Source organism: Betta splendens, chromosome 2 (assembly GCF_900634795.4).
Source record: "Betta splendens chromosome 2, fBetSpl5.4, whole genome shotgun sequence".
Lineage (NCBI taxonomy): Eukaryota > Metazoa > Chordata > Actinopteri > Anabantiformes > Osphronemidae > Betta > Betta splendens.
Window position 1 is genome coordinate 13,197,677 of NC_040882.2, and position 17,251 is coordinate 13,214,927.

Below are 17,251 nucleotides of genomic sequence, written 5' to 3' on the forward strand. Positions count from 1 at the left end.
GAAATAATAATGGAAAAACTTGTTTGCAGCTAGAAACAATAACATTTTTAATTTCATTATCGTGCATGCAATAATTTCCACTCTACAACTATGTTCATTTAAGCTACATGTCCCTGAAAGGCAGAAGCTGAGTATTTAAGGCTTTCACACAAACCATGAGCTGAGACTCCTTAAGAACCAAACAGGCAAATAAATATGTAAATATGCATAATAAATAGTCCTGCATTTACAACCTGCTTAGTTTCCAGTGAGTTACATGTAGAGGTGCACAAGAGAAACTATAAACCTGGGCTTTACTTTTATCCACTAAGGTCACAGGAAAAAAATGAAATGGGCCTTGTGCTAAACCTTTTACAAGTTTCAAATGTTCAAATAAACCCACAAATTATTTGTGAATATCAGAAAAACTCATTCGTAATATGACAAAATGATGGCAAATCACTGCTTTAATCTGTCACAATGTCCCTTTCGTAAAATCTACACCCGCTACAGTACTACATGCATACAGTACATTACATACAGTATATCCTCCAAATGCTAAAGTAAAGCACTACCACCTACAGTTACTTAGTTACTATGAATAACACACAAAGTGAATCTTACTCTACTTATTTTGGGTCTGTGCTGTCTACAGTCATGGACTGGACTGGGTGAGGTTACTGTAACCGGCAGCGTTAACAGAATAGGGGAAGTTTGACTGCACCAACTCCTTTACTGTGGGAAACGTCCGATCTAGACCAAGTGCGCCCCCTGCAGGGAGATCAGGGCAGCGTATCTGGCTGACGAGGGGGAAGAGGAGGCGTGGGTTGCTGCCCTTCTCTTCAGCTCTCTGGAGATCTGGAGCCAAGATAGCGGATAGCAGCAGCATCCATACAGGCAGTCGCTCCACACGCTCCCCTGTAAAACACACGCAGGCCTGAACACAGGTGGGAGGCTCGAACAGAATGTGAGCATTTGCATTTAGGTGCAAAACAAAACACCGCGGCCGTTACATAAGGCCTCTGTTACGAGCACATAGTTACATGCATGGCGACTAGTTTGGAAGCGGGTCGGTTTACAATCAAGTCTTCTAAGTGACAGCGACGGGAGCGTGTGAGCAACGTGAATGTGGCAAAGCTCAGTGGGCGTTTAATGAATCCGTGCAGAGAGAGCGTAAGAGCAGCTGCTGGTTGTTCAGCACTAGACGTTAGAACCAAACTGTGAGTCTCCGTCAGCTGCGACTGCGACAACGCTGACAACAATCCGTAGTGAGCAACGGGCCTGAGATCAGCCCGGGACACGTTCTCTCTCTCCTACGAATTCAGTGCGGGAGGGCGACAGTAACAGTTAAAATGATCACTCTGCCCTCAAACACCACCACACTGAGGATCTCATATTGCAGCGTGCAAAATACGTGAAGTGAAGTTTGCATTTCAGTAGAAGCTCAGCAGCTGTTTTAACAGCTTGACAGCCGACAACATTAAACTACTGGTCTAATTAGGTGTTCACACCGTTTACAGACTGTTGATTTCCGTTTGCATCACGTACAATAAGTTTGGGTCAGTGAGGCTGCTGCCTTTGCAGATGCTCAGTTGTCTGTATCTATAGGAACTCAAGCCTTTAGGTGCCACCTGTTTAGCCCGGACGAAGTCTGGATAATTTAATGTAGACCATCACTTCATTCAGACTCTGTTCTTGCACATTTGTACCATTAAGCTTTGTTCTGATGAGGAAGTTTTGTGTGAATATGTTCATGTTTGTGCATATGTTAAAGGTCCCCCTATTCCACAAATGGCAGTAGCCATAGTAGTAATAGGGCCATTTTACACACATTTGTGCAGAACCAGTCCACAGATTGTGGTGTGGTGTCTAGTAGTTCTGCAGTAGTTCACCTTAGTTCAGAATAAACAGCATCTACCTGCAGTAACCTGCCATTATCAGTGTGAATCCGCCGTTTGCGAGGTTATGTTGTCTCCTTCAACCTACATGCTGCGACTTGTTTTCATAAGAGCTCCTGGCTCCTCGTTAGCAGTCCGCGGCCCACTCCGCCTCCAGAGGAGCCAGCATTACCAACCACCTCCTTCTCTCTGATGGCAGCTCTCCAGCTTCTGCCTGCCTGGCCTCCAACCACTCCCACCTCCAGCCTTATCTCTGCAGGTCTCCACTGTCCCAGAAACTCGCACCTCGGCCCGTTTTACAGGCTTACGTTACACCAGTTTCGTGATCGGCGACAGATCTGATGTCTGCTGAGATGTGCGGTCATGCAGGCAGGTGGTTGACTTACTCCGTGTGGACAAACAGTGCAGCAGTGGAGCAGTGAGTGGGCGGCCGGAGCAGCTTGTTGTTTATTCATTAAGTTTTTTTTATAGTTCTGCAGCAGATGTGTTAATTAAATAAATCTGTCTAGAATTCATTGCATCCTGAGCAGAGATCTGTTTATCCAATATCACTTAAGACTCAGACAAAGCTAAGGAAACAACTCTTTCACTGGGTGCGCCCACTAACGTTGCATCTATTCCCTCTGTCTCCATTATTTTGTTTCTTTGCCAAAGCATCTTTACGTCCCCAGCTACAGTTGTAAGTATTTAACACTACAGCAGACAGTGATCTGTAGATGCAGTGTTGGTACGAGCTCAGTCGGTCGTTTTTATTATATAGTAAAACAATGACTGAGCATCTTCAGGAGAAAGATTCTTACAGCGTCACAAAATTCAGCTTTCAGAATGTTTGCTGTCGTGGTTCTGCAACTGCTCAGTTAGGTTAAGAAAATGTTGTGCAGAAGTGATAGTTCTAACAATTACTCCAGAGGCTAAACCTACAGATGATCTAAGTACCGTATGACTTAAGTGAAACCTGGGCTACTCTTCCTGTCCTAGCTACTGTACTACTGGTTACTCATTCAGGTGTGTTCAGTTATTTTAAGGCAGGACAGTCACTAAAGTGCAGTGTAGGTTTTTGTTGTTACCGGTATTCCGTAGCGCTCCCTGACGGAAGCCCTCATGGCGAGAGAGGCTGGTGACGCACAGCCAATGCAGTCCAGCAGAGGCAGGCAGGGACATGCTCCCACTGCACTGGTCACCTTACAGGTGAACACTGGGAGGCAGCAAAGGGCAAAGCAGCCTGAACACACACACACACACACACACACACACACACACACACACACACACACACACACAAAAACACAGTGCACCAAAAAGTGATCATTACAAGCTCAGGCTCATTACTCATCTCCAGTAGAAACCAATAACTGAGCAGACATGTTGTGTACTGTGTCTACTTACAGTCGCCCATGTCTTTATAACACTCACACAGGCCAGTGCTCCATTGACTCGGCTGAACCTGGACCACCAGGGAACCTTGGGACCCAACTGCACAAGTCATTGCTCCCTGGTCTTAAAAAGATGAGGACACTATGAAGTTACCAATGTGCAGGATATATATAGACTAAAGCTGAGTCATCAAACAACTTCTTTGATCACAGCAATACCGTGAGTCATCTGCTTTCTACAGTCGAGCGCCTTTTGCTGTGCAAACAGTGAGGTTCTGGCTGAGGTCTGGACTAACACATTAACACCAGTTAGAAAGCTGAAACCTAAACCAGTTATAGGTGTAGACCATGACCATGATGAAGAGTCTGGTGAAGTGCTAGCCAAGCACTTCAACGCCGCTCATTCAGAACTGATTAGACAACACTGCCTCTGAGCCAGAGGCCACACTGGGACAGAACCGCTTCCCATTTTACAGGAATTCTCTGTCCAATCATTTACTGTTGTTTCTCAGTAGGCTTAGGTTTAACTGGAAATATGTGAGCGTTCATGTTTGGATAAAAAAGAAATCACTTACCTATTTATGACGTGTGAAAAGTACAGGGAGCAATTTAGTTACTGTCGACTTCGCTCCGGTTTGATTTTAATACGCTCAAGTGTTGGCACTTCTCAGTGTTTTGGTGTAAATACGAGAATGTCCAAAAAGAACACTCTTCACTGACTGCTGACTAAAGTATTTTCAAAGAGATTAGTCAGCTCAGTGATAAGAACAATGGTACACAAAATGGGATTTGGTTTGAAAGGTGCACACGTGAACAAGGGTGTAGTAGAAAAAGAATTTTATTATGAATCACTGGAATTCAAGCACAAGTAAATGTCAGTCTCATTCTCGTAAGCATCATAACAACATATTCCCCCACTATCAATGAATTTCTTGTTCCCTGTCCTGAATATAATAACAGGAAAGGTGCCTGTGAGGGAAGTTCCACCCCTATTAAGGAAAACCTGATCTGATCTTCCATGAGGGCTGAAACTGGCAACACAAAGATCTCAAGATTAACTGAAGTATGAAATGCAGAACAAAAGGAGCATATTTAGGTATAAAATGTTTATATTAACAATGTAGGACCGGTCACAGATAGGATATTAGGCAAACCTGCATTATGGCACGACTTAATGACATTATTCACATCGTGTGTTGTGGTGATTTAATCTTGTGTAATAGATGAGCCACCATGAACTCTGCAAGGTCCTTCACAGCAAGGACAGGGGCGGGCTTTGATGCAACGATCTGCAGAACTTGTGAAACTTTGGAAATGCTAAAACCAAGGAAGAAGCCAACGATAACAATATTAACAGAATATTAACATAAAAAAATGCACCTTGTACCTGACACCCACTCAATACTGCCTTTCACTTACTGTCTGATGTTGCTTGGGAGCAGAGGCACCTCTTCCTGGTCTCATTCTTTGCATCACATAATATTCTATTACGATGAACTGCAATGAGAACAATGGCAGTCAAAGTCATTTTAAGCTTATTGTTTTACTTGGCAACATTGCTTTGCTTTCGATGTTTGACCAAATGTTTAACTAAGGATTGACCAGCAGACATTCACCTTTGCACCCACACTTGCGAAAGTAGCCTCTGGTCAAAGAAGCTTGATCACCTGAAACTGGAGAGGAAAATAATGCAAAAATTCATTCATGCGTTATTAATTCATTCAGTATTTTCATTAAAGACATTTCAAATTATCCTTTAAATGTTAAATCTAAAATTAAATAGTAAAACAAAATAAAATAGATATCTCTGAAGAAAGATTTTTGTTTCCAGAGTTCACCTGTGTTGTGGCAGAAGTCACTCAGAACCAAGAGCAGGAGTGTAACGATAATGATCCGAGACATGGTGGCAGCGCAAGAGAATCGGCGAGGACAAAAGGTGTTTCTAGAAGAGACCAGGATAAATTTATACCAGCTCGACACATCCATCCACATGGGTCCACAGAGTCAGATCAGTCTCAACAAGTCGGACGATGGAATTCCTCATCTCAACTGTCACAGCTTCAGCTGGAAAATCTGAAGATTATGAGATAGCACACATTCTCCCAAATAAACAGACCTAGAGTATGCAACCTTAAAATAACTGCTGCCTTTAGTGCAGTCTAGTGTTTTATAGATACATAGCAATTGAGAAGCAAAACATTCACACACTTACTGCATCAACTGCATCAACAAGCCCGCAGCATTAAATGTGCGCGCCTTCTTTTTGACGCCGTAGATATGAAGGAATATTACAGAAGGGAGTGGTTTGGAGGCAGCACAGTTTTGTTTGGATGATGTACTGTAGCTTACAGGTGTGTTAAGCACTACATAAACACATTTACTACAGTACATAACATATTGCACTGTGGCTTTGAAATTTAGCAATACATAAAGTAATGATTTATGATTATGATTTTTAGCTTTATGAATATGATGCAAGTATTGTGTTGGGGTGGTTTCTGTCAGACGCCTCTGTCACAATCAAGCACACAGCTCATAACTATGTAGCTACAGGTATAGATGACTAAACTAAACATGGCAACTCATCAGCATGGCGTATTGGCTAAACGCATGGCACGGCTAACACGGCTAAACACATCACGGAATTACATGATCTAGTACCTAGGTACAATAATTACATGACATAGTGGTGGAGGGGCATGGAAGGAAGTGTTGGGCTTCAGAATGCCACAGTGGGTCCTGTACAGTACGTGGCATGGGAAGCAGCATCGGATTCTCTGATACTTGGCGTTAAAAGCAACAGACAGACCACGGAGGGCAGTACGACTGAGATGGGATATGTACTGTATGCAGTGGCAGAGGGGAGGGTGCAGGTGAGGATTGACTGGAGACAGATCAGGGAGCAGGCTTTGGAACGATTTTTTAAAAAACATACCAGTGGGTCTTTGACTTTCTCAAGCGCAGTAGTCAGAATCTTTAGCCAAAAGGTAGAATTAAAAAAGGCTTTCACAAAAAGTAGTGTAGATTAGAAAATGTGCTCATTCTCTAATCTTAACTACAAAAATCAAATCTAAAGAAAACACATTAAAATCAGTCTCAGAATGACTAAAGGACTGATAGTCACGGGTCATATTAAAATTTGTATGAGCTACTTTCAGTTTTGATATGAGTGTACTACTTTGGATACAGGAGAACATCTGTGGGATTGTTTTGGTATTTTTACTTTACTCTTCGATTGATGGTGTCACCTATACATCACAAAGCAAATCCTGCTACGATAAGAAAGTAAAGGAATCAAACTATGAAATATAAAAAGTTGATTCATAGTTCATTTAAAGCCAAATCATCTTACATCACATTATAGTCAAGGCCTCACATTTCTTTCTGAGGTCAACCCAACTCTAACTTATTATTAATAATATCAGTGAGTCACTTAATTACTTTGTTGACAAGAATGTTTAACAGTTGTGAATGTGAAGTAAAAGTCTGGGATCAGTAAAATGCCAGTTCCTAATAAGCAGATCCATTTCTGGCCGCTCATATAAAAGTTTCCCTGTAACTGGCTTGAACTGTCGCTGACATAAACCCGTACATGTCATATATGGGGCCTGCTAAGCGCTGCCTGCCATTGGCTGGCGCCGTCGTCACTCTGTCATTACTGCTGCGTAATTACGCAATGCGCCCGTGAAACCTTGGCACGCCTCCAGTGTATAACCCGGAGTGTCAGCATTGTCGCTCGCATCGACCGCAGCTGTGACGTACACACGCCGCTATGAGTCAAGACACAATGCGAGGAAATCCCCAAGGCGGACAAAACGACGAGAGGCCCCTTTAAATCGACGCCTCCTCCTGTGCCAGAAGAGAGAGAGCTCTGATAAACAACAACACGGTTCTGAGAAGCTGCTTTTACCGGATTCCGCTCACAACTGCGACCTCGGCGACAAACGGGTGAGTTGACGTTCGTGATATTGATGATATTTAACCGATTTATAAGGGATTTTAGAGAACGCGATCAGTTAATGTTGTGTTTCTGAAACGGGCGGAAAAAGCAGTTTGTGTAATGAGGGATCATACGGTAGAAAGTTTAGTGTATTGTTCAGCCGTGGTCGCGCATGGGAAGTCTTTTCTTACACCTGTTCGTGCTGTTCCAGTGGCGAACACGCGAATGCGCCGTTCATTTCAGCTTCGCCGCGCGGAGACGCGTCCGCGCGCGCTCTCCCGGCGCCGGCCGCTGTCTGACGCGCGGCAGCTATTTTTGACGAACGTGTTTTATTTCATTCGCAGACTGCGAGGACTTTTCCCAGCGGCTCGCCGTCTTTTGTCCATACATTTCGTCGGCGAGTGCCATTGCGGAAGTGAGACGCCGTTCGACGCGACGCGAAGCTCGGGGGCGGTGCGGACATCTAGCGGCTGACCGGGAGAAGGCACCCTGTGGAGATGTACGGAGCGTCCGGGATCCCAGAGCTCATCCCGGCCGGCGGGCCGCCTCGGCAGCCCGGCCCGGCCGGACAGTACAACCCGGGGCACCCCCAGGTCAACGGCCACGGGGGAGGACCCAATCCCCAGAGACTGGGGCAGAGGGCGCCCAAACTGGGGCAGATCGGCCGGTCCAAGAAAGGTGAGCTGTGGTCCGATCGTCCCCGGGGTCCGTGTACAGGTAGACGGAGAGACAGCACCGGGCTGATTTCACTGTTAAATAACTCCTGCTGCAGCGTCGCTGGTGAAAACCCGAGCCTGAAATGTCTGAGCCGGTCCCTGTTATGAGCGTGGGTACAGCAGCATCGTCTGCTCTGTTATTCTCATAATTAGATGTATTTCTTGTTCATGTCATGAGGACAGTGGCTCTAAACTCCAAGTGGTTTCCCAAATGACGTGTGAGTCCGTTGGGGCGGAAAAAGAGGAAGCAGACTTTGTAGGTTTCTGGAAAGTACCAACGCATTAGAAGGAAGTTGGAGAGTGTGACCCTGCTAGGGTGATGTAGGGGTATTTACATGATATTTTACAGTGTGACCCCATGTGGGTGCGGGTGAATTTGACATTTCACAATAAAAACACGAATTAGAACCTGTGACAGGCTGATACTGGCAGCTCACCTATGAAGTCATACATCGGCTTTTTTACATAACGACACAGGGACTTTCCGGTCCTAAAAGCAGCCATAGTGTTTGATATTTTGGGGAATACGGTTTATGTTTGTCACCAGGAGTTAAAAAATAGCAACAGGAAACAACAAGGCTGACTCTGTCCGCGGGCGGAAATCTGCATAGAGTTACACTTACTACGTATCTCATTTGTTTATGTACAGACAGTAAAGTGTAGAAGTGCTCAGTGGATATAAAGGACTATGACGTAAAGTTTCTGGCACCAACATCAAATTATAAGCAGTCACAAAGTCTCACACTCTCATTTAACAGGCTAAAAACTGCTCAATAGCAAATAGAAGTGAACCGCTCATTTTTAATTTCAGTGTTTTTATGTGGAAACTCACATTTCTGACCTCTGACCTTTTCTCCTCAGTTGACTTGGAGGACGAAGACTTGGATGACATCATGAACAATAACGGACAGTGTTCAGTTTCCCTCTCACCTATCTCCTAAACTTCACCGTGAAGTGCCAAAAAAAAAGAAAAAAAAAGAATAAATGGGAAAAAAAAGAAGACACGAAAAATCCCCTGGGATGTCAAACGTCCGCGATCTTGGCCTCGATCCTGTCAAGTGTCCTAATGAAACCTCTGATGACTCAACATGGCACAAAAGTGGCTCCTTTAGCGCCAGCTGAGGCCTCGACCTTGATTGTGTATATAGTGTTTATTTAATTCACCTTTGGTCAGACTGTGAACGAATCGCACTGCAGCGCCCTCTATACCTCGGTAGGCAGTAGACTCAGCTCTTTAGAAAGCTTTAGACGTGTCTGTATTTCTCAGAGCGCCTTAACAAGGGCTACATATCCAAGGCTGCACAGAGGAAGTGGTTTGAGGGTGAGCATCCCCTGCCCGGATGCTGTCGGGGGGGTCACTGATTGTCTCTTGGCTGGTTGTGTGCGCCAACACAATGCTGTTAACGTGTCCCGCACAGGTGAAAAGTTAAGCTTTCGGTCGTGCAATGACTATCATTCTCTACTCCCACTGATGCAAGTGGTGTACTACTATTCAGTGGATGAACGCTCGCTATTTACAAGAAAAGATACTGCTAATTATTTATTGTTTAAAGAGATAAGACACTTTGTCGTGTTGTTATGGCTTCTGTGTGTTTTTTACTCGTTTCTGAATGGGTATTGCTTCAGTCATCTATAACTGAGACTTCTGTTTCCACATGGTGCACTTTGTGGGATCGCCTGTTATGTGCAGTGACATGTTGCAGAGTTCTATGCATGGAGTCTGTTCAAGCATCCAGACACGTAACCGGTATCCTGTTCTTAAGGGCTATGTTCTGTAGTAGTATTTCTGACCACGGCGCCGCTGCGCTCTCTCCCCATTTTTGCCGCGTCAGCGTTTCCCTGCGCTCGTCGGGAAAACGTGAACGGCAGCAGACTCACGGAGGCCTCGTTTGATTTTTAAAGGTCAGGTTTCCCCTGTACGTCAAAGGCATTGATTAAAAATAATTGCCAAATGATATTTAATGTCAGATGCTCACGGAAACAGATTCTGATCAGCACACAAACAGCACTTACTTTGTATTAATATTTATTTGCTCAGCTGGTGTTGTAGCGTCTTTTGGCTTGAAGCTGACTATTTAAGGATGATTTTGACTTTTATAATTACAGTATGAGACAATGGAAGTAAGCAGTCTATGATTAGCCGTCACTGCTCAGACAATCTCAATCTGTTGTTTTTTTTTTTTTTTACAACTTCACTGGACCTTGAAATGACATGTTATTGTCTAGAGGCTCAAGCTGATGTCATGTTATTTGGCTGTGAAATTGTTCGTAGTTGACAGTTTTTTTTGGCGTCATGGAAACACTGCATTTCACAGCTCACTGAATCAAAGATTGTTGTTGAGTTGTGGTTACCATGTGCATGGAAATGGTTGACTTTTCATAATGCATCTTGGGAAATAAACGATTAATCTTTTTGGAGGCTTTGTGTCAGTAAACACAGTTTGACACTGTCTATATAGAAACAAAACACAGCTTGATCTGCACACGAGGGTTTTTAACACGTCTACCACTAAAAGGCTAAAATTATGTTTCCACATACTTTACTAGAAAAATGAGTTTTTGAGCTTTAATTCAACTAAAAACACAACTAATGTTTTTTTTGGCTTAGACTGAATTTATAAATGATTGGTGTAATTATGTAACTTCTGAGTGTTTACTCATCTCAGTAAATGTCCTGCAGTTTATTGGTGAATTCACAATGTTCACACTTCTAAATGTGACAGCTGGGGTTCACCATTAGACTTACAAGAACATCTGGTTTTGTTAATGGATAAACTGACAAAGTCTCTCGTCTTCAGCCAAACACAAATTGGAACTTACTGACTGTAACTCACGACAATCACAGATGTTGCATTCTCTTTATTATTGTATTGTTAAAAAACGGTTCCATTCAGTGTTATTACACCGTTACTGTAAGTGCTACATGACACTATCATGTAAAAAAAACATAAAAAAAACAAATCATAAAATGTTGATACAAATATGTCATAATATCTGAGAGCTACAATGCTACACGATACCTGCGGCCATGTAACAATTACATAAATCTACACAGGAGCATAAAAAATCGGAATGACAAAATAAATAGGATGGAGGATTTCATAAAAGCCGATGTAGAAGCTGTTGGAGGGCGTCTGGGGCCGTGACTAGGTGCTCAGACATTTCATATATGAGCAGGGTTTGTAGCGGGCTGGTATGAAGGGCTGCGGGGCCTGTGGTGAGCGGGGAGAGGCACGCCCTGTCATTGTAGCGTCTGTGCTGCCACCTCCTGCCTCTGTGACACCCAGCCCCCGAGTCGCAGCCTTCACGCTGAACTAAAATTCATTACCTTCAATTACATGGCAAATGCTAATAGATGCCGTTTCTAACACGCAGATGCAAACGTTGGCTGGAATCCATTATTTTGGCCACGTTTGGAGACGCTGCTCCCCACAGGTTCGTGTATTTAGTTAGGAGATCCAATTATAGTGTATTTGTGAGGACAACTTGTAAACAATTGCGAAATGTGTGGACGGCGTGAGAGACATCATTCATCAAACTACTGGGATTGCAGCACGGTAATCAAGGAGTTATCAACCATTTCTATGAACACCAAGTGTGGATGGTGCCGTTACAGTCGCACGTAGCCTCTGAGTAGGATTCACAACTGCACCTTCACCTCACTGATGCTGCAACAAGAGGGGGGGGGGGGCGTCTCTAGCGGCTTCTGTGGAGGTCCTGGGCTGCAGGGCGGGGGTGGGGGGGTCTCACACGTACTCCTTGGTGCTGCTCGGAGGGCCGGAGCGGGACCCGGCCATGGACGGGTATTTGGATACCTGCTTCCTCCCTGGGCAGGAGGCGGCCAGCATGGCTCCTCCCAGGACATCGAGGAGGGAACCGCCCCAGGCGATGAAGATGGCCGCGCCGAACTCGAACCTGGGGCAGAGTTAAGAAGGATGTTACAGAGCGATGCAACTGAACGAGGACTAACACTGGAACTGATACATGCAATGAAAGTGCATATGAGGAAAATAAGGACACTGCCATGATCTTTATTTGGCTTTAGGTAAAGCTCAGCTACAGTTCAACTAGTCACTGCTTGGCTGAACATGTTGAACAAACAGATCTGTACGCTGTGTTTTGTTATTTAGCTCAACTCAACAAAGTCAATGAACAGTTTTTATAAAACCAATTACAGCTCCTGAGCACTGACTTACTTGGTGTTCACAGGGGTGTAGGGATTATAGAAAGCTCGGATGACATTGTGAGCAAACCAGGAACACGCCACAATGGCACAAAGCCCTGCGAGGAGAGAAAGTCAAAGATCAATCAGTCCATCATCAAAAGCCGAGAGAGCAGACAAGCTTTTATTCACCAGACGGCCGGGCAGTGACTTCAGAATGAGCTCTCAGACTTTGTTGTCTTCAGAGCCGGTGAGATCGCTCTCGTTAGAGTGGGTGCCAGAGGTTTTATCCAGGCTAATGATGGCTGAAGGGCCAGAGCAGAGGAGTGGGAGGAAAACCCTTCACACTGGGGTCAAACCTCCTCCCACAGCCCCTAATGTACGATGTGCCAAAGATCTAACACGAAAACCAGTTAGATGTTTAGGAAATATATAACTTCATCATATGAACAAAGAATAGAAATGGTTCTTATGAAATCTTTCCTAATGCTTTGATGTGGCATAAGTATGTCCTGTTTTGTCCTGCTCTGTTTTCTGTGTCTAGAAAGAATGTTTGAAATGCCAGTTTTTGAATACTCTAAGTCTAGTCATACCATCAGAACAATTATGAACCATAAATTACAGGCACCTCAATGCATCTGCTTCTACAAATGACTAAACATGTTTTACATATTTAATACATTTGCAAACCAACTCTAAACAGCTTTTACCTTGACGATATGGAATGCCCTGCCCAAGCAGATGAAGCTGGATGAGTCGGTGTCTTCTTTGAAATCCAATCTTAAGACACTTTTTCTGACTCCATGTGAGATCTTTTAGTTCGAATTGTTTATTTTATCTTTGTATTTATTTATCCCTTCATCCTTGTGTTGTATATCTGCTTGTTCGTGTATAAAGCACTTTGTACAAGTGTTTGATGAGTGCTCTATAAATCGAGTTGTTATTATTATTAACATCACAGCAAAGGTGTTGTGTTGAGGGTGAAGATACTGATACTGAGCCTACTGTATGTGACCAAAGGACTATCATTTCCATCTATCTGACTATCATCAACAGTGGGCTCCATCCCTCCAGTACAGTCCCTCATGGAAACTGGTGGCAGCTTGTAGTGGAACAACACTGACATGTGGATTTATAATCTGTCTGTAATTAATCTGCGTACACATTCATTTACATTACCACTGCACTTCTGTCATTAAAACCCACTGGGGAGTGTCCATTGTAACACCAGGATGTCATTTACCATATTATGTTACCACATCTACCCTTCATGTTAAATAGGTGACAAGTGAGTTTGATTAGGCAAAAGCTTTCTATTACAACTGATAAGTGGATACATTGAAATGAATACATGAGTAAAATAGTGTCACTGTGGTAAAACCAGTTCGCCATTGTGAAACAGTGGAAACGGAGCGTTTGTGGCCTCACCGCCCACTAGCAGGATGATGCCTCCCGTCAAGGCAATGCGAGACTTGCGCAGCTTGTCGTTGCCTCCACAGGTGGTGCACTTCATTCCCATGCACGCTACGCCCAGGCCGGCGATGGACACGATGATTCCAACGATCATCAGGGCCCGTGTGGCCTGAAGGGCGCCTGGCAAAGACAGCAACACAGACGCTTTTTAGCTTAAGAAGGGTACGAGCAGAATGCGTTTGCTTGGGATGCAGCTGTGAAAAGGCTGAAACTGGAAAAAGATGAGAAAAGCCTCAAATCGTGCGTCTTTGACCCGTCACTGAGCCTTTGTGTGTGTGTGTCGGGAGGCTGTGAATTAGATTCACATTAGCTCGTCAGGACATTTTAATGTGAGCATTTCCTGGAAGAGAAACCATGGGATACCCATGAACACACCACATACACTTTCTTTGTCACTGTTTCCCTCTGGGAGGTGGAGCCCCCCCCCCATAAACCTATCACAGGATGAGCCCCCTCCCTTATGGGTCCCTCCTCTGTCCACCTAGAACCAGTCTGTGCCAGTCTGGGCCATCTCTGCCCTGCCCAAACAAACAACCCTCCATAGGCCAGGGAGGGATGGAGGGAGAGAGACAGAGTGGTACAGTATATAAAATAGGAGAGAGAGGGGGCGGAATAATTATGTAATGAGAAACTACTACAGGACGCTCACACAGTATGCAGGTGGAACATCCCCCTGTTTATGGGAAACATGCAGAAATACACAAATCAGGACTCAGACCCAAGGTTTCAGTTCATAAATCACCTGTAAAACATATTTTGATGTTTTGATGTTTTTTTTCTCGTAAAATACATATTTAGAAGTGTATGAAAACATCCTAGAGTTTAATATGCTTTTTTAAAATAAACTAGAATTTAACAGGCACTGATTCTTGCTGTGTGTGTTCAGGTGGTCTCCTGTATTTTATATGTTTAATATGTTGACAGTTGACCTGAAAACTGCCTGTTATATCATCTGACTGTACTGTACCTACAGTATTGCTGTATTGCTGTATAGTATTGCAATATATTGAATGTATTGTGCCTTTTACGATTTCTATGATATGATGAATTCAAACCACTGGAATCATAAACGTTGCGGTCTCTAAAGTTGCTGGTTTCCAATTATTAATGATACAGCATCGCTTTTCGTCCTGACTTCTACACATTGACGTCACATCTCCCGGAGCGTATATGAGTTTGTTGGAGCGTTTCTTGCTGTGATATATGTTTAAAGCTGGGGTTTTTGGGGGACACCATTCCGTCCCACTCAACGCAGGTGTGAAAAGGCCTGATGTGATGCCGTGACCCGCTTCATGTGAGCACGGTGAACAGGCTGAACCCTGAGGCGCTGACGCTCATCGGAGATCCAGTGGATCCCTGAGATCCGCCGCAGGTGCGTCTGCAAGCGGCCGAACTCGCGTCATGAACGAGAAGCTGTTCCGCACGCAAACACGCGCGCGCCAGACGCGTCTATAATAAAGTTGACTTTATATTCACGGAAAATCCACGGACACCCCCGCGCGCGCGCCCTCCACTTACTGTCGAGCTGCAGGATGGAGTCGTAGATCTTACACTGGAGCTGCCCGGTGCTCTGGAAGGCGCAGGACATCCACAGCCCCTGGTACATGGCCACCGCCGTGATGATGTTGTCTCCGATGTACGCGGACATCTTCCACTGCGGCAGGATGGTCCCGATGATCAGTCCAACGATGCCGATGAGCGACAGGAAGAATCCCAGCAGCTGGATGCCGGAGTTGGCCATGGTCTCACAGTTTAACTCCGCCTCGGTGAAGAAACTTGGTTCGGATCTGGCGTCCGGAGTTTAGAAAACGATGAAGAAATGCAAAAGCGCCTGGAAGAGTCCGCGCGACTTCGACGCTGTGCACCTGAGGTCTTGAGTCGGGGATGGGGATCCAGTGTGAGTGAGTGTGTGTGTGTGTGTGTGTGTGTGTGTGTGTGTGTGTGTGTGTGTTTGTGTGTGATGGTGCGAAGTGGGTGCGTACAGTAATTATCGCGGCTGCTGATGCGCGGAGCTGCGGTTCTGTGTGGTCGCGCACAGTTGCTGCTGCTGAGAAATGTTGGCCGTGGCTTCCAGCAAAGCAGCAGGTTGTCTCTGCGCTTCGTCTGGGCTGCAGCGTGACTCCATCAGCCCATCCAGGCGCTGCCCCAACCAGGGGACGAGGTCAGGGGCAGGTGCTTACATGTGTTCTGACTAAAAGCCTGATTGAAATGTTTAAGTATGAATAATAAACTTTAGATAATGCAAACATACTTTAACTAAGTTGGAATTATAAAACATACAACCAGTTAACCCAGTAAACCCAGTAAACAACCAGAGTGTAGGTCAGGTTCAGGGTGAAGAAATGAAGCTGACAGGTTGAAAAATAGCAGAAAGTTTTTACAGCAAGAAGCCGTTGGCACTTTACAAAAACCTCCACATGGTCCAATAAGCCCAAGACTGATAGTTAACCAAAGGTGAAGCAGGAGGGTGAGAATGTATACAGAATACTGCCTACAATCAAGGTGACGATGACCAGAAAGTGAAACAAGGAGAAAACCTTGTAGGTGAGGCAGATTTACAGTTCCAGTGGGTCAGAGCCAGGTCCCACCACACACTAACAGTCCGAACACGTCAGAACCTGAGGGAGGTGGGACGTGTAACAACTGGGATGAGTGTGATCCAGTCAGCGTGTGAAGAACAGCTGGACAGGTCACACTCCTGTATGTGGGGCCTGAAACACAACAACACTAAACAAATGTTTGTTTAACACAAATCTAACAAATCTAAACAGAAACAAATGACGTCACGTTGCAGCACAGACAGTAACGTCATCGTTTCCTAGACTCATGCAAATATTATATGTGGGTGTTTTGTACTAGCGGATGTTACAGCATCATAATACCTCATATATATTTATATATGTTTTTCCCATTAGACCCAATAAAGTTCCCGCTGTAACTGCTTCCTGCATCAAATTGGAAAACCCCAAGACACAAGGGCGTGATTGTACTGATCCGGGACCAGGCTTAGTGCTGCAGTGAGAGTGGCTTCACGCTGTGGCTAAACAATGGTGCTACAGCAATAGGGGAGGAAGTAATAACCCGTAAGCCTGGAGGAAGTTCCCCCACTGCCAGGTTAGTGGGACTGAGCTCACCTACTGGCTGGATTACCTATTTAGCACGTAATGAGGCTCTGCTAGATTGTTCTCGGCCTGTTTCCTCCCCTTTTCCTGCTCCACCAAAACTGTTCTTTCATGTTCTCACATTCTTGCCCTTTTCCCTCGCCCACTATAACTCTTTCCCCCTCTACTGTATCCAAGCTGCCGTGACGGGCGTCAGGTTTTAGCCGTGGAGGCCAACAAATGCTCCATTGTTGCCTGGGAGGAATGACCCCGTAGCTCAAGGACTCAGTTTCACTTTGAGGCGGAGGTTTGAGGAGGATGAAGGTGGTTCGAGAAGGTAAATGTTGTTAGGATCAAGGTGGGAGATGGGAATATTGAAGAAGCTGTGCTGAATTGAGGCCTGTAGGTAAAAAAGACAAAAATGCTGCCTAACGCGGAAGAGGACAATGAACTGGGAGGCGACCAGGGCCCAGTTGCTGTTGCCAATGGCAACCTGATTTATAGGATGCTCTCTTGGCTGGGTCCTGGATTACAGGGACACCGTTCTCGCCCCCCTCTTTTCTCCCTTTTACCCCTTTCCCGTTTAAGCGTAAACACACATCTGTCTTG

General features: G+C 44.9%; 3 protein-coding genes across 4 annotated transcripts; 1 reads left to right on the top strand and 2 right to left on the bottom strand.

The window, feature by feature from the left end:
* Positions 1-8,859, bottom strand: LOC129603275 (placenta-specific gene 8 protein-like). 2 transcript variants are annotated; one of them, XM_055503705.1, is made up of 8 exons: positions 8,739-8,859; positions 5,089-5,192; positions 4,867-4,923; positions 4,670-4,747; positions 3,826-4,567; positions 3,264-3,374; positions 2,945-3,099; positions 1-897 (listed from the first exon to the last, which is right to left on the bottom strand). In XM_055503705.1, the coding sequence occupies exons 6-8, from the start codon at positions 3,361-3,363 to the stop codon at positions 733-735; spliced, it is 420 nt and encodes a 139-aa protein (XP_055359680.1). In that variant the 5' UTR covers positions 3,364-3,374; positions 3,826-4,567; positions 4,670-4,747; positions 4,867-4,923; positions 5,089-5,192; positions 8,739-8,859; the 3' UTR covers positions 1-732. The 2 variants fall into 2 exon arrangements, with proteins under 2 accessions (XP_055359680.1, XP_055359677.1); XM_055503702.1 differs by lacking the exons at positions 1-897; positions 2,945-3,099; positions 3,264-3,374; positions 8,739-8,859 and adding an exon at positions 7,382-7,535 and having other exon boundaries at positions 4,073-4,567.
* On the top strand, positions 7,678-10,319 carry si:dkey-112a7.4 (uncharacterized). The gene is made up of 2 exons (XM_041068681.2): positions 7,678-7,868; positions 8,768-10,319. Exons 1-2 carry the CDS (start codon positions 7,688-7,690, stop codon positions 8,845-8,847), a joined length of 261 nt encoding a protein of 86 aa, XP_040924615.1. The 5' UTR covers positions 7,678-7,687; the 3' UTR covers positions 8,848-10,319.
* cldn7a (claudin 7a) lies at positions 10,070-15,626 on the bottom strand. The gene is made up of 4 exons (XM_029132029.3): positions 15,060-15,626; positions 13,497-13,661; positions 12,103-12,187; positions 10,070-11,821 (listed from the first exon to the last, which is right to left on the bottom strand). Exons 1-4 carry the CDS (start codon positions 15,280-15,282, stop codon positions 11,653-11,655), a joined length of 642 nt encoding a protein of 213 aa, XP_028987862.1. The 5' UTR covers positions 15,283-15,626; the 3' UTR covers positions 10,070-11,652.
* Between the last annotated feature and the right edge of the window lie 1,625 nt (positions 15,627-17,251).

Bases quoted from the DNA above. Each gene is read 5' to 3' on its own strand.
- LOC129603275 (XM_055503705.1), bottom strand. From the start codon at position 3,363: ATGACTTGTGCAGTTGGGTCCCAAGGTTCCCTGGTGGTCCAGGTTCAG. The intron at 3,100-3,263 runs GTAAGTAGACAC...GTGTGTGTTCAG, and splicing joins TTATAAAGACATGGGCGACT to GCTGCTTTGCCCTTTGCTGC. The intron at 898-2,944 runs GTAACAACAAAA...TGTGTTTTACAG, and splicing joins GGGAGCGCTACGGAATACCG to GGGAGCGTGTGGAGCGACTG.
- cldn7a (XM_029132029.3), bottom strand. From the start codon at position 15,282: ATGGCCAACTCCGGCATCCAGCTGCTGGGATTCTTCCTGTCGCTCATC. The intron at 12,188-13,496 runs GTGAGGCCACAA...CTCTCCTCGCAG, and splicing joins CATCATCCTGCTAGTGGGCG to GGCTTTGTGCCATTGTGGCG. The intron at 11,822-12,102 runs GTAAGTCAGTGC...ACTCTGCCCCAG, and splicing joins TACACCCCTGTGAACACCAA to GTTCGAGTTCGGCGCGGCCA.
- si:dkey-112a7.4 (XM_041068681.2), top strand. From the start codon at position 7,688: ATGTACGGAGCGTCCGGGATCCCAGAGCTCATCCCGGCCGGCGGGCCG. The intron at 7,869-8,767 runs GTGAGCTGTGGT...TTTTCTCCTCAG, and splicing joins GATCGGCCGGTCCAAGAAAG to TTGACTTGGAGGACGAAGAC.